Source organism: Nannospalax galili, unplaced genomic scaffold (assembly GCF_000622305.1).
Source record: "Nannospalax galili isolate Female #2095 unplaced genomic scaffold, S.galili_v1.0 scaffold1263, whole genome shotgun sequence".
NCBI lineage: Eukaryota > Metazoa > Chordata > Mammalia > Rodentia > Spalacidae > Nannospalax > Nannospalax galili.
Genome location: NW_008349124.1, coordinates 212,490 through 225,714, shown reverse-complemented (window position 1 = coordinate 225,714; position 13,225 = coordinate 212,490). Strand labels below are relative to the sequence as shown.

The 13,225-nt window shown below is 44.6% G+C and overlaps 1 protein-coding gene across 8 annotated transcripts in view; it reads right to left on the bottom strand.

The window, feature by feature from the left end:
- Window positions 1-13,225, bottom strand: part of Xylb (xylulokinase) — a 57,472-nt gene that overhangs the window by 11,682 nt on the left and 32,565 nt on the right. For all 8 annotated transcript variants that reach the window (XM_029570095.1, XM_029570096.1, XM_029570097.1 and 5 more), the window contains one exon: window positions 10,984-11,080. In XM_029570095.1, coding sequence (XP_029425955.1) covers window positions 10,984-11,080 — 97 coding nt within the window. The remainder of the gene's footprint in view (window positions 1-10,983; window positions 11,081-13,225) is intronic.

The following is a 13,225-nucleotide window of genomic DNA, read 5'->3' as shown; positions in this document are numbered from 1 at the left end:
TTTTTTTTTTTTGAGACAGGGTCTTCCTGTAGCCCCAGCTGGCCTGGAACTACGTAGACCAGGCTGGCCTCGAACTCTCAGAGATTTGCCTGCCTCTGCCTCAAGAACACTGGAATTAAAGTTATGCTCGCAGTTTCCAGCTCCCCTTTTATTTGTCTTTTTAAGATAGCATTTCATGTAGCCCAGGATGCCCTTAAACTTGTTAGGTAGCAGAGGATGACCTTGAACTATTGCTTCTTATGTGCCTTCACCCTCCAAGTGCTGGGATTACAGGTACAGGCCATCATGGCCAGCTCAACAAACAACATTCTTTTTAAAATTTATTTATTTATGTGGGGGTGGGGTGGGGTTGGAAGACAACTTTTGGGAGTTGGTTCTCTCTTTTCACTAAGTGGATTCAAGGGATCCAACTCAGATTATCAGGCTTGGCAGCAGACACCTTTACCTATTGAGCCATCTTGCTGGCCCCCAAACAACTTTTTTTTTTTTTTTTGGACTTTTTGAGACAGTCTAGCCTGGAACTCACAGAGATTGCCTGCCTCTGCCTCCAAAGTGCTGGGATTAAAGGTGTGCTCCATCTTTTCCAACTCCCAAACATCATTCTGGGAAATAAACCTAGACCTTCTGCAAGAATATCCAGTGTTCTTAATCACTGAGCCATCTCTCCAGCCCCAGGGAGAAACCTCTTAAATAGTTATTGCAAAAATCTCAAAATGTCAGATGAAAAGTTGATAGTTTTAGTAAAAGTTCTTTCCAACTGCTAACACTGTAAGATTAACAAACTAGGGGCTGGATAAGTGGCTCAGTGGTTAAGAACACTTGACACTCTTGCAGAAGACACAAGTTTGATTCCCAACACCCACCTGGTGGCTCACAATTATCTGTAACTCTAGTTCCAGGGGATTCAACACCCTCTTCTGACATTCACGGACACCAGGCACACTTGTGGTATACATATATACATACAGGCAAAACACTCGTTATACATAAAATAAAAATAATTAAATCAAAAAGATTAGCAGGCAAATGAGAGATGTTTACAACAGAGAATACTAACTAAAACTCCTGTGACAGACTGAGGGGGAACATGGAAAGTGGCTCCATTCATCAGAGGAAAGAAGTTGGATTGTGCCTTCCAGCCAGAAGAAAAGCCTGCTTGTTTGGTATTTGAAGAGATGCTGTAGGCAAGACTCCAGCCAGTGTAAAAGCAAGGACAAGGGTCACAGGCATCAAGTTCCACCTATTTGTTATCACATTCCTGCCTTTTAAAACAGGATCCTTTATTTTTATTTTATGTGCATGTTTTGCCTCTATGTATGTATGTATGTATGTATGTATGTATGTATGTATGTGCACCACCTGTGTGCAGTGCCTGTGGAGGCCAGAAGAGGGCATCAGAACCCCCAGAACTGGAATTACAGGTGGTTGTGAGCTGCCATGTGGATGCTGGGAACCAAACCCAGGTCCTCTGGAAGAGCAGTAAGTGCTCTTAACTACTGAGCCATCTCTCCAGCTCCAAACATCCCATCTTTTTACATAGCCTCTCCAGGCAGCTCTTCAGTATAGGCAGGACAGGAGGTCCACTGGGAGAAGAGACCTCAAGTCTTAAAAAGAAACCTATGCTTGCTGTTGGTACTGAGGTAGTTATTCATCCAGTGCTACAAACCCCAAGCCAAAACAGTAGAGGAAAGCCATCAGCAAGAAAGGGATCCATGTGAGCAAAGAAAAGTATGACTTGGGGCTGGAAAGATGGCTCAGCAATTAAGAGCACTGAACGCTCTTGCAGAGGACCCAGGTTCTAGTCCCAGCACCCACATGGCAGCTAAGAACAGTCCATAACTCTCCTGACCTCTGTGGGCATTGCACAACACAGATGCCATTCCATACATGCAGGCAACACAGTCATACACATAAAAGAAAAATAAAAAATAAAAATATAAAAAGGAAAAAAGACCTGAATGAAGTAGAACATTGTGTGTATGTGTGTGACCACACACTTGCACCTCCTATTTCAGCCTCCCGGTATCTAGGATCACAAGCATGTCGCTGTGTCCACTTGAAAAGGAATTTCAAATATAATAGTAGGGCTTCAGTGACAGAGAGCTCAAGGAGCATGCATGAGGTCCTGGGTTCCATCCCAAGGTCCTCAAGAGAGAAAAAGGAAAAGAAAACTAAAGAGAATACCACCCAAAACTCAACACTACTTATCAACAAAATACACAAGACAAGCCTTTGCCTGGTATTCATAAGGAAGAACAAACAAGGAGTAGGGCAGGGACAGGTGTGGGGATAAGATGAAGGGGGCGGTACCCCCAAGCTCTTGAGTGCAGCCCTCAGCACCACAAGAGGCAGAAACAGGGGACAGAGGCAGAGACTGAGGTAGGGAGGCAGTTCCATTTTGTCCAGAGGCCTCCTGACAAGTTGAAGAAGTGATTCCAGACTGGAGGGCAGCAGGAGGCAGAGGCGGCAGGCCTGGTGAGAGATGAGAGGACCCAGTGCTGAGTCAGCACAGAGGACAAGAAGGGGCTGAGCTTATCTTTAGCCAGGAGCCAAGGTTGGGCTCTTACTTGCAAAGTCCTGCCTGAGAGAGAATAATATCCCAAGAGTCCTGGAATCTGAAAAAGAAGCCGGGTGTGGTGGCACACACCTTTAACTTCAGCAAAGACAGGTGGATCTCTGTGAGTTCAAGGTCAGCCTGGTCTACATAGTAAGCTCCAGGCCAGCTGGGGCTACAGGGAGACCCCGTCTCAAAAACAACCCCCACCCCCAAAAAACAACTAACAACAACAAAAGGCAAACAAAAAAACAAAGAAAGGAAACCCTCTGCCCAACTGCATTTCTGTGTAGATAAGTTAGCCAAGCCCAGAAGGCAGGACAATAGCGACTGTGCACTCTACCTGGAGGCCCACAACACTGCTGCGGAGGAGAACTGAGTCCCTCTCCTAGGGATCAAGTCTTAGGAAGGCACTCACATCTAACAGGTTCAAAGGTACCCTGACACAGGACTATTTTTTTTAACATTTAAAGATTCATCATGGGGCCAGGTGTGGTGGCGCACACCTATAGTCCCAGCACTGGGGAGGCAGAGGCAGGCGGATCTCTGTGGTTCAAGGCCTGCCTGGTCTACATAGTGAGTTCCAGACCAGCTGGAGCTACAGGGAGACCCTGTCTCAAAAAAGATTCGTCATGGGCTGGCGAGATGCCTTAGTAGGTAAAGGGACTGGCTGCCAGGTCTCACAACCTGAGTTCAATTCCTGAGACCCACAAGAGAATTGACTTCCAGTAGTTGTCCTCTGATCTACACACACACACCCCCCTCCCAAATGCTGGGATTACAGACATGGGCCACCATCCCTGGCAAAAATTTTAAATCTTAATGAGGGGCTAGAGAGATTGCTCAGCAGTTAAGAGTACCTGTTGCTCTTGTAGAGAACCAGAAATCTGTTCCCAGTACCCACATGGCAGCTAACAACTGACCCTAAACTCTATTTCCAGGGGATCTAACAACCTCTTCTGGCCTCTGTGGGCATTGCACAACACAGGTGTACTTACATACATGTCACCAAAATACTCATACACATAAAATCAAAAAAATTTTTAAAAATAAATATATTTTTTCTTTGTTTTTTGAGACAGGGTCTTCCTATAGTCCCAGCTGGCCTGGAACTTGCTATGTAGACCAGGCTGGGCTCCATCTCCCAGAGATCTGCTTGCCTCTGCCTCCTGAGCACTGGGACTAAAGGTGTCCAATACCACATCCAGCAAAATAAAAATCTTAATGATTATCACATCCAGTTTTAGCAAGGCTTGGGGAGAAGAAGAAGTGGGGCATTGTGATGGTTCATCTTCACTGTCAAACCCCTGATGGGGTTTAGAATCACCAAGGAAACACACCTAAAGGTGTGGCTATGAGGGTGTATACAGAAAGGTTTAACTGAGGAGGGAAGACTGGCCCTAAACACGACTGGTAATAAAAACGACAAAGCAAGCTCAGCACCAGCGCTCATCTCTCTCTCTGCTTTCTGACATCAGCTGCAATGTGACCATCTGCCTCACAATTCTGACTCCATCCTTCCCCATCAAAATGGACTGTACCCTTAAACTGTGAGGAAATAAACACTTCCTTCCTTAAGCTGCTTCTTGCCCAGTATTTAGTCATGGCAACAGGAAAGGTAACTGATACATCCTCCATCTTGGATGCTAAGAAAGTACCTGGGAAGACGGAAGAAATGCCAGCATCCTAGAAAAGAATTTAAGATGCAGGAAGATGTTCTAGAGCACTTCTAGACTGGAACAACTGAAAAACACCCTTGACTGAACAAAAGGAAGCTGGCCCTGATGCATAGCACCAAAAGGGAATTTTATCCCTCAGAGTGGGGAGCAAACCCAAGGTCTTGTGCAAGGACTCTATGGCTAAGCTACATCCTCAGCATGGAGAAGGCTTTGACAAGCCTTGGAGTCTGTATGTACCCTTTTCATGTACAGAGAAAACAGGACGATGGCTATATAAAAATGAGCTCCTAGGCTGGGCGTGGTGGCGCAGGTCTTTAATCCCAGCACTTGGGAGGCAGAGGCAGGCGGATCTTTGTGAGTTCGAGGCCAGCCTGGTCTACATAGTAAGTTCCAGGACAGTTGGGGCTACAAGGAGACCCTGTCTCAAAAAGACAAAAAAAAAAAAAGAGCTCTTAACTGAGACTGGATGAAAATGTTCCCAAATGGCACTAGTGGCTAAAGAGAGGGAATAGGGTTATGAATAACTATTACGTTTTACTGCTTTTATAGTCAATGTAACCAAAAGAAAACAGGCAGAAATACAAGTCAGAAACCAAACTAACCCCCCAGAAAGCATGGCTTCTTACGCCAGACCAGCTGAGTGTCTAGATCTGATGATGTATATCAACATTAGCAACAATTCTTAGTTAGGCAGGTCCAGGCCAGTGGCTAAGAATCCAAGATTGGCTGGACATGGTCGCTTATACTTTTAATCCCAGTGCTCAGGAGACAAAGGCAAGTGGATCTCTGTGAGCTCAAGGCCAGCCTAGTTTATAGTGTGTTCCAAGTCAGCCAGGGCTACACAGTGAGACCTTGTCTAAAAAAAAAATCCAAAGTCTTATCTGGGCATGGTGGTTCACCCCTATAATCCCCACACTGAGAGGTGGCGGCAGGAGGATCACTAGCTTCAGGCTAGCCTAGGCTACAAAGAAAGACCCTATCTCAAAAAACCAAGTGCCAAAGCGAGAGAGAAAGAGAGAGAGAGAGAGAGAGAGAGAGAGAGAGAGAGAGAGAGACACTGACTCTACTAGGCTGAGCATGGTGGCATACACCTTTAATCTCAGCACTTGAGAGGCAGAGGCAAGTGACCTCTCTGAGTTCCAAGCCAACCAAGGCTATACAGCAAGAGTTAAAAAAAAACAAAAAACAAACCAAGGACTGGAAAGAGCATTCACCTCGTAGACCCTGAGCTCAATCCCAGCATTAAAAAAAAGTCAGAGTCTGAAGCCAGAATCACTTGGTTCAGATTCTGTTTCTGACAGCCTTGAAGAGATTCCGTTTCCTATTTGTGAATTGGGAGTATGGCCAGTTCCTACCTCAGAGGTATTGTCATTAGCAAGTACAAAATACTAAGGAACTGGGGGCTAGAGAGATGGCTTAGCGGTTAAGAGCACTGTCTGCTCTTGCAGAGGATCTGGATTCAATTCCCAGCACCCACATGGTAGCAAACAACTGGATTCCAGGGGAGCCAATGCCCTCTTCTGACCTCTGCAGGCATTGTATGATACAGGTGCACTTACATACATACAGACAATATACTCATACACATTAAAAAAAACAAAAAAGAAAATATTAAAAAAAAAAAAACAAAGTACTAAGGAACCAAGCTAGGTACACAGTAGGTTTTCAATATCACTGAAACATTTTTTTGACTTATTTATTTTTATTTTATGTATACAAGTGATTTGCCTTCATGTATGTAAGTGCACCCACATCACGCAATGCACTCAGAGGTCAGAAGAGGGTGTCAGATGCCTGGAACTAGAGTTACAATGGGTAGTTAGTTCACTATGTGGGTGCTGAGAACTAAGCCTGGGTCTTCTGCAAGAGTAGCTAGTGCTCTTAAGCACAGAGCCATCTCTCCAGTCCCATCAATATCATTTTCTAATTTTTTTATTATTATTTGTATGTTTGTATGTCTGATGTGTGTGAGTATGGATGTGTGTGGGCATGCCATGATGCACATGTGGAGGTCAGAGGAAAATCTCTGTGGAGTCTGTTCTCTCCTTCTACCAACTGGGTTCTGGGAATTGAACTCAGGTCATCAGGCTTGTGTGGCAAGTGTTTTTACCCAGTGAGCCATCATGGCAGCTCCAAATGACCACCATTTTTTATTTATTTACTTATTTATTGTATATGTGTACATACACATGCATTCCATGTGGAGGTCAGAGGACAACTTGAGGGAGTTATTTCTCTCCTTCTACCATGTGTGCTCTGGGGATCAAACCCAGGTCATCAGACTTGGTGGCAAGTGCCTTTACCTGATGAGCTATTTTACTGGCTCATTCTGGAAGTGCCATTTTATTCTTCTTAGACACTATTAATACTAAATGTGATGAAGACTGACTAAGAACAAAACTTAAGCTGGCCAGTCCACGCAGCAGCCTGGAGAAGTATACACGTATATGCAACCCTTTCTGTTTCCAAGCACATTTATTTAAGAGACCTTGTTTGAGGAATGAAGTCATAGCTCGGTGGTAGAGTTTTTGCCTAGCATGAATGAGGCTCTGGGTTCTAGTCCCAATATTGTGGAAAACAAACAAACAAACAAACAAACCCAAAGAATTGAACTGGAGATCGCTCAGCAGATAAAAGGTACTTGTTGCCAAGCCCGATGATCTGAATGCAATCCCAGAACTCACAGGGTGGAAAGAGAGAACTGACTCACAGAAGTTGTCCTCTGACCTCCACACATACACTGTAACAAGCACACTCTGTCACACACACACACAAATAAATAAGTAAATATAATAAAATATCTTGTTTGAAAGAAACCCAGTAGAATTTGCAAGACAAGTTTAATTCTGCTTTTAAGCTTGTTAAGAGGATAAACTTATTTATGCCTTACGAGAAATGCCTTTTTAAATAATCACCTAAGTCCATCCTGGCCTCACTGCCCTGCCTCCTTCTGTACCCTGAGCTGCTGAAGATGGCCCTCCCTCCCAGATGTGCCCTACTGGCAGTCCAAAGATTCCTGCCAGGTACTCAGAACCAGCCTCTCTGTTCTGCTCACACACCCTATTTCTCAGAGAATTCTAAGGACTTTGGAAGTATATTTGAAAATATGTACTTCTACGATAGTGAGATGAGGGGAAAAAGAATGTGTATAAGAATCATTTTATGAGGCTGGAGAGATGGCTCAGCAGTTAAGAGCACTGACTGCTCTTGCAGAAGACTGAGGTTTGATTCCCAGCATCCACATGTCGGCTATGAACCACCCTTAACTCCAGTTCCAGGGGAATCCGAAGCCCTCTTCTGACCTTTGCGGCATTGCACAACATGGGTACACTCACATACATCCAGGCACTACACTCATACACATAAAATAAAAAATAATAAATCATTTTATGCTAAACTTTATATTAAAATACAGGCATTGGTGACACACACTTGTAATCCCAGCACTTGGGAAGTAGAGTCAGAAGGATCAGGATTTCGGGGTCATCCTCACCTACATTTCGAATTCCAGGCCAGCCTGGGCTACATGAAACCCTATCTCAAAAAACAAAACTGTGGCTGGGAGTGGTGGTTCATGCCCTTAATCCCAGCACTCAGAAGGCAGAGGCTGAGGCAGGCAGATCTCTGTGAGACTGAGGCCAACTTGATCTACATATTGAGTTCTAGTTCAGCTGGGGCAACAGGGAAGCCCTGTCTCAAAAGGCAAAAACAAAAATTTAAGGTGTGCACAATATGGTTGTACACATCTTCAATCCCCACACTCAGGAGGCAGAGGCAGGCAGATCTCTGAGTTCAAGGCCAGACAGGTCTCTATAACAAGTTCCTGGCTAGCCAGAGGTACACAGAAAGATTTTATCAAAAAAAAAAAAAAAAAAAAAAAAAGTATTGACCTAAAACATATATATCTCAAACCTGTAGCTTATAAATTTTTACAAATGAAACACACTTGTGTAACATGAAACAGACTATCACCCGCACCCCAGAAGCCCTCTCACAGCCTTCTGAAAGGAAACTGCCAATTATTCTGACTTTTTTAAAGATAGGTTTCCACGTAGCCCAGGTTGGCCTCTTGAACTCTTGATTCCTCCTGCCTCTGTTCCTGAGTGGTATTACAGGTATGAGCCACCATGCTAACTTTATATGATAGGGTTGGAACCCAAGGCATGCTAGACAAGCACTCTATCAGCTGAGCTACATTCTCAGCCCCAATTATCCTGACTTATAACAGCAAGTAGCATCTGATTTGAGTTTGATATACTCAAAACCCTGCCAAATGGACTATTACATTGCTTCCTTTGCTCAGTGTTGATTTGTGACATCCACACATCCTGTTGCATGGTAATTAGGAGAGGTTCAATCCATTTCTGTGATGTAGCCCATCCAATGACACACAATACATTAACCTGTCTACTCTTTTTTTAAATATTTATTATTTTTATTTTATGTATACGTGTGTATTGCCTGCATGTAGGTAAGTGCACCCATGTCATGCAATGCCTGCCGAGGACAGAAGAGACTGTCCTCGGATCCCCTGGAACTGGAGTTACGGACAGTTGTTAGCTGCCATGTGGGTGCTAGGATTTGAACCCGGGTCTTCTGCAAAAACAGTGTTCCGCTGAGCTATCTCTCTAGCCCCTAACCTGTCTACTCTTAATTCTTTTTAAAATTATGTGTATATGTGCGTCTGAGTATGGGTTTGTACACATGAATGGTCTCAGAGGCCAAAAGAGGGCATTGGATCTCCCTCCTGGAGAGTTACAGGCAGTTGTGAACCGCCTTCTGTGAGCGCTGGGTATTGAACTCAGGTGTCCTGCAAGGGCAGCACTTAACCACTGAGTCATCACATTCAGCCCTATCCTAGCTACTCTGTGAGTGCTGGGTATTGAACTCAGGTGTCCTTCAAGAGCAGCACTTAACCACTGAGTCATCACCTTCAGCCCTATCCTAGCTACTCTGTGAGTGCTGGGTATTGAACTCAGGTGTCCTTCAAGAGCAGCACTTAACCACTGAGTCATCACCTTCAGCCCTATCCTAGCTACTCTGTGAGTGCTGGGTATTGAACTCAGGTGTCCTTCAAGAGCAGCACTTAACCACTGAGTCATCACCTTCAGCCCTATCCTAGCTACTCTGTGAGTGCTGGGTATTGAACTCAGGTGTCCTGCAAGAGCAGCACTTAACCACTGAGTCATCACCTTCAGCCCTATCCTGGCTACTCTTTTTTAAAATTTATTTTTATTTTATTTTATGTGTATGAGTGTATTGCCTGCATATATGTATGTGCACCTGTGTCATACAATGCCCATGAAGGTCAGAAGAGGGTGTCAGATCCCCTGGAACTGTTAGCCACCATGTGGGTGATAGGAACCGAACCTGGGTCCTCTTGCAAGAGCAGCCAGTACTCTTAATTGCCAAGCCATCTCTCTAGCCCTATCCTGTGTGCTTTTTTAAAGACTTTTTTAAATTTTATTTTTTATTTTATGTGTGAGTGTTTTGCCTGCATGTATGTAAGCACACTACATTCATATATAATGTGGGTAGAGGCCAGAAGAGGGCGTTTGATCCCCAGAAACTGGAGTTATGAACAGTTGCTAGCAAGTCATGTAGGTGGTGGGAACTGAACCCAGGTCCTCTGCAAGAGTAGCCAGTGCTCTTAATTGCTGAGCCATCTTTCCAGCCTCCATCCTGTCTATTATTAATAGATGGTAGATTGCTTCCATCTCAGGGCTGTTAAGCAAGGCCCATACAGAAGGCAAGGCTTTCATGGATACCACATGTATACATTTTTGTTGTGCATTTATACAGGAGTAAGATTGCTGGGAAGTATACACTCCACTTCAGTGGATGCTGTCTAACTGGTTTTCCAAGAAATTGGCCCAATGCTTGTCTTTATAGTATCCTTTTACTCGGTTGGTTCAAAGACAATAAAACATCCTACGCAGAACTTAAACTGTTCATGAAAGACTCCTATGGGGGACCCACCGAGCAAAGAGGCTTCAAAGGTTTTGGGGGGTTTTATTGTTGTTCGTATTTTGAGACAGGGTCTCCCTGAAGACCTAGCTGGCCTGGAACTTGACAAGGCTGGCCTCAGTCTTACAGAGATCTGCCTGCCTCTGTCTCCAGAGTGCTGGAATTAAAAGTGTGCACCACTATGCCCTGCTAAAGGCTTTTGTTGTTGCTTGCTTGATTTTTGAAACAGGGTCTCACTATGTAGCTCTGGCTAGCCTGGAACTCACTATGCAGACCAGGCTGGCCTCCATCTCACAGAGATCCACCTGCCTCTGCCTCTTGAGTGCTGGGATTAAAGGCATGTGCCACCACAACAGTTCTGTTTTGACAGTGGTATTACATCGCCACTTGGCTTGGCCCAAACTGAAAAGCCCAGTCATGGCCCCAGAACAGAGCCTTCCCACCTGCACTGTCCATGTCCTTGGGGTCCAGAGCTCAGGTTTATCTACAGCTAGGACCTGAGGGACACAGGAAGACTTCTCCAAAAGCCTAAGTTCATGATCAAAAGACCAGGTAACTAGAGGTGGCACTGAGAAGCAGGCCCGCCTGCCTCTGCTTTTGCAACTCTAAGAAGTTGCCTGACAACTCACTTTCTTACTCCACCAGGACCAGCTCTACCTGCCTCCTTCTTCTGTAGAAATCCTAATACAGGATAAGAAGGAATCCTGTAATGGAGTCTTAACAGACTGTCTCCCTGGCTCAGGGCACCCACCCCAGAATGCATTGTGCCAGCAGCTCACTTACTGACTCGATAGCCCAGGCCTTCGGCATGAATCCTCTTGGCCATGAATTGTCCTTCGATCAGCGCACGAATCTCCACATCCCCAGGGAATGCTGATACCTGTCTCCAGAAGGAAGGTACAGAGTGAGGAACTATGATTATCTGTGTGTGTGTGTGTGTGTGTGTGTGTGTGTGTGTGTGTGTGAATGTGTGTATACAATAGCTCAGAGCTGGAACTCAGAGCTGGTCTCTAACCACCAACTTCACCTGTCACACACCCACACAGACAAAATTCATACAATTCACACACAACTTACAACCTCACCTGTGTGCTGTTCTAAGGAGTCAAAGGCATCACAAAGCTCTGTCTCAGGCAGCCAAGGGTTCAAATTCTAACTCTTAACATTCAGGTCTGGACCTTGAACATGCAGATCTCACTGAGCTTCCTTCTCTTAACCAAACAGCTGCATGAGTTGCACTTGTTTTCAAGACTATCATGACCAATAGTTTGACAGAGCTTTTTTTTTTTTTTTTTTTTTTTTTTTGTCTTTTTGAGACAGGGTCTCCCTGTAGCTCCAGCTGTCCTGGAACTCACTATGTAGACCAGGCTGGCCTTGAACTCACAGCGATCTGCCTGCCTCTGCCTCCCGAGTGCTGGGATTAAAGGTTTGTGCCACCACACCTGGCCTGTTTGTCAGAGCTTAGTTTATCTAGTTGGTACTTGATAACTGAGAGTCATGAATTTATCCCAAGGAACCAGAACTATGATTGTGGAGGATCCTTCAAGCGGGCACCGACAGGAGTCATGCCTAGGCTGGGGCTTGCTTCTCCAGTCCCCAGGATCAAGGGCTGAACCTGCCACTCCCTCCCTCACCAACTAGGATGCTCTAACCCCCAGCCTCTTAGTTTAATTAATTAGTCTACTAATTTATTGTGTGTGTGTGTATGTGTGTGTGTGCATGTATGTATGTGTGTATGTATGTGATGTGTGCTTGGGTGCTTTTAGAGGCCAGAAGAGGGCATCTGATACCCTGGAGCTAGAGTTATAGGCTCACAACGGCTTCACGTGGGTGCCAAGAACCGAACCCAGGGCCTCTGAAAGAGCAGCAAGTGCTCATAACCATTTCTCCAGCCCCACCCACAACTTCTTAAACTTTGGTGCAATTCCATATGGGGAAGATCATATAACTGAATGTGGGGGGTTACAAAAAATTTGGCAACAGTAGTGACCAAATATTAATTCCAAATGAAGTCATGAGACCAACATGGTTTTGGCAGTACTCACCTATGCTGCAAGCTTCACTGCAGCCTTGGTTCTGAACAGACAACACCTGCACTTTGCAATTGTGCATGCCGGCATGTCACACAACACTTAAGAAAGAGGCCTGAACAGCCTCAGCTCAGATTTCAGACTACTACCAGATATCTGCTCTTATAAAATGTAATGTTTTCATTATGGAAAAAAACAACTTACTATTCTTACTATCACTCTTCAGCATGTATCAATTAGCATTTCTTAGATTTTATTGTGTTTTTAAATTTTCATTTATTATTATTATTATTATTAATTATTTTGGTCTTTTTGAGACAGGGTCTTCCTGTAGCCCTAGCTGTCCTGGAACTCACTATCTCCCTATAGCCCCAGCTGTCCTGGAACTCACTATGTAGACCAGGCTGGCCTTGAACTCACAGCGATCCACCTGCCTCTGCCTCCCAAGTGTTGGGACTAAAGGCGTGCACCACCAGGCCTGGCTCATTTATTATTTTTATTTTATGTATTTGAGTGTATTGCCTGTATGTATGTAAGTGCACCCATGTAATTAATGCCCATGGAGGCCAGAAGATGGCCTCAGATCCCCTGGAATTAGAGTTAAGAGATGATTGTTAGCTGCCATGTGGGTGCTGGGAATCAAGCCCGGTCCTTCACAAGAGCACTCAGTGCTCTTAACTGCAGAGTCATCTCTCCAGCCCCTGTATTGTGTTTGAATGTTTGATTTTAAAATTTGCTGTTTGAGGGGCTGGAGAGATGGTTAAGAACACTGGTTCAGTGGTTAAGAACACTGGTTGTTTGTGCAGAAGACCTAGGTTCAAATCCCAGCATCGAAATGGCAGCTAACAACTGTCTGTAACTCCAGTCCCAGAGGATCCAACAGCTTCTTCTGACCTCCACAGGCATTGTATAACACAGGTGAACTTACCTACATGCAATACATGTATACATATAAAATAATAATAAATAAAATTAATTTAAAAATTTGCTGTTTG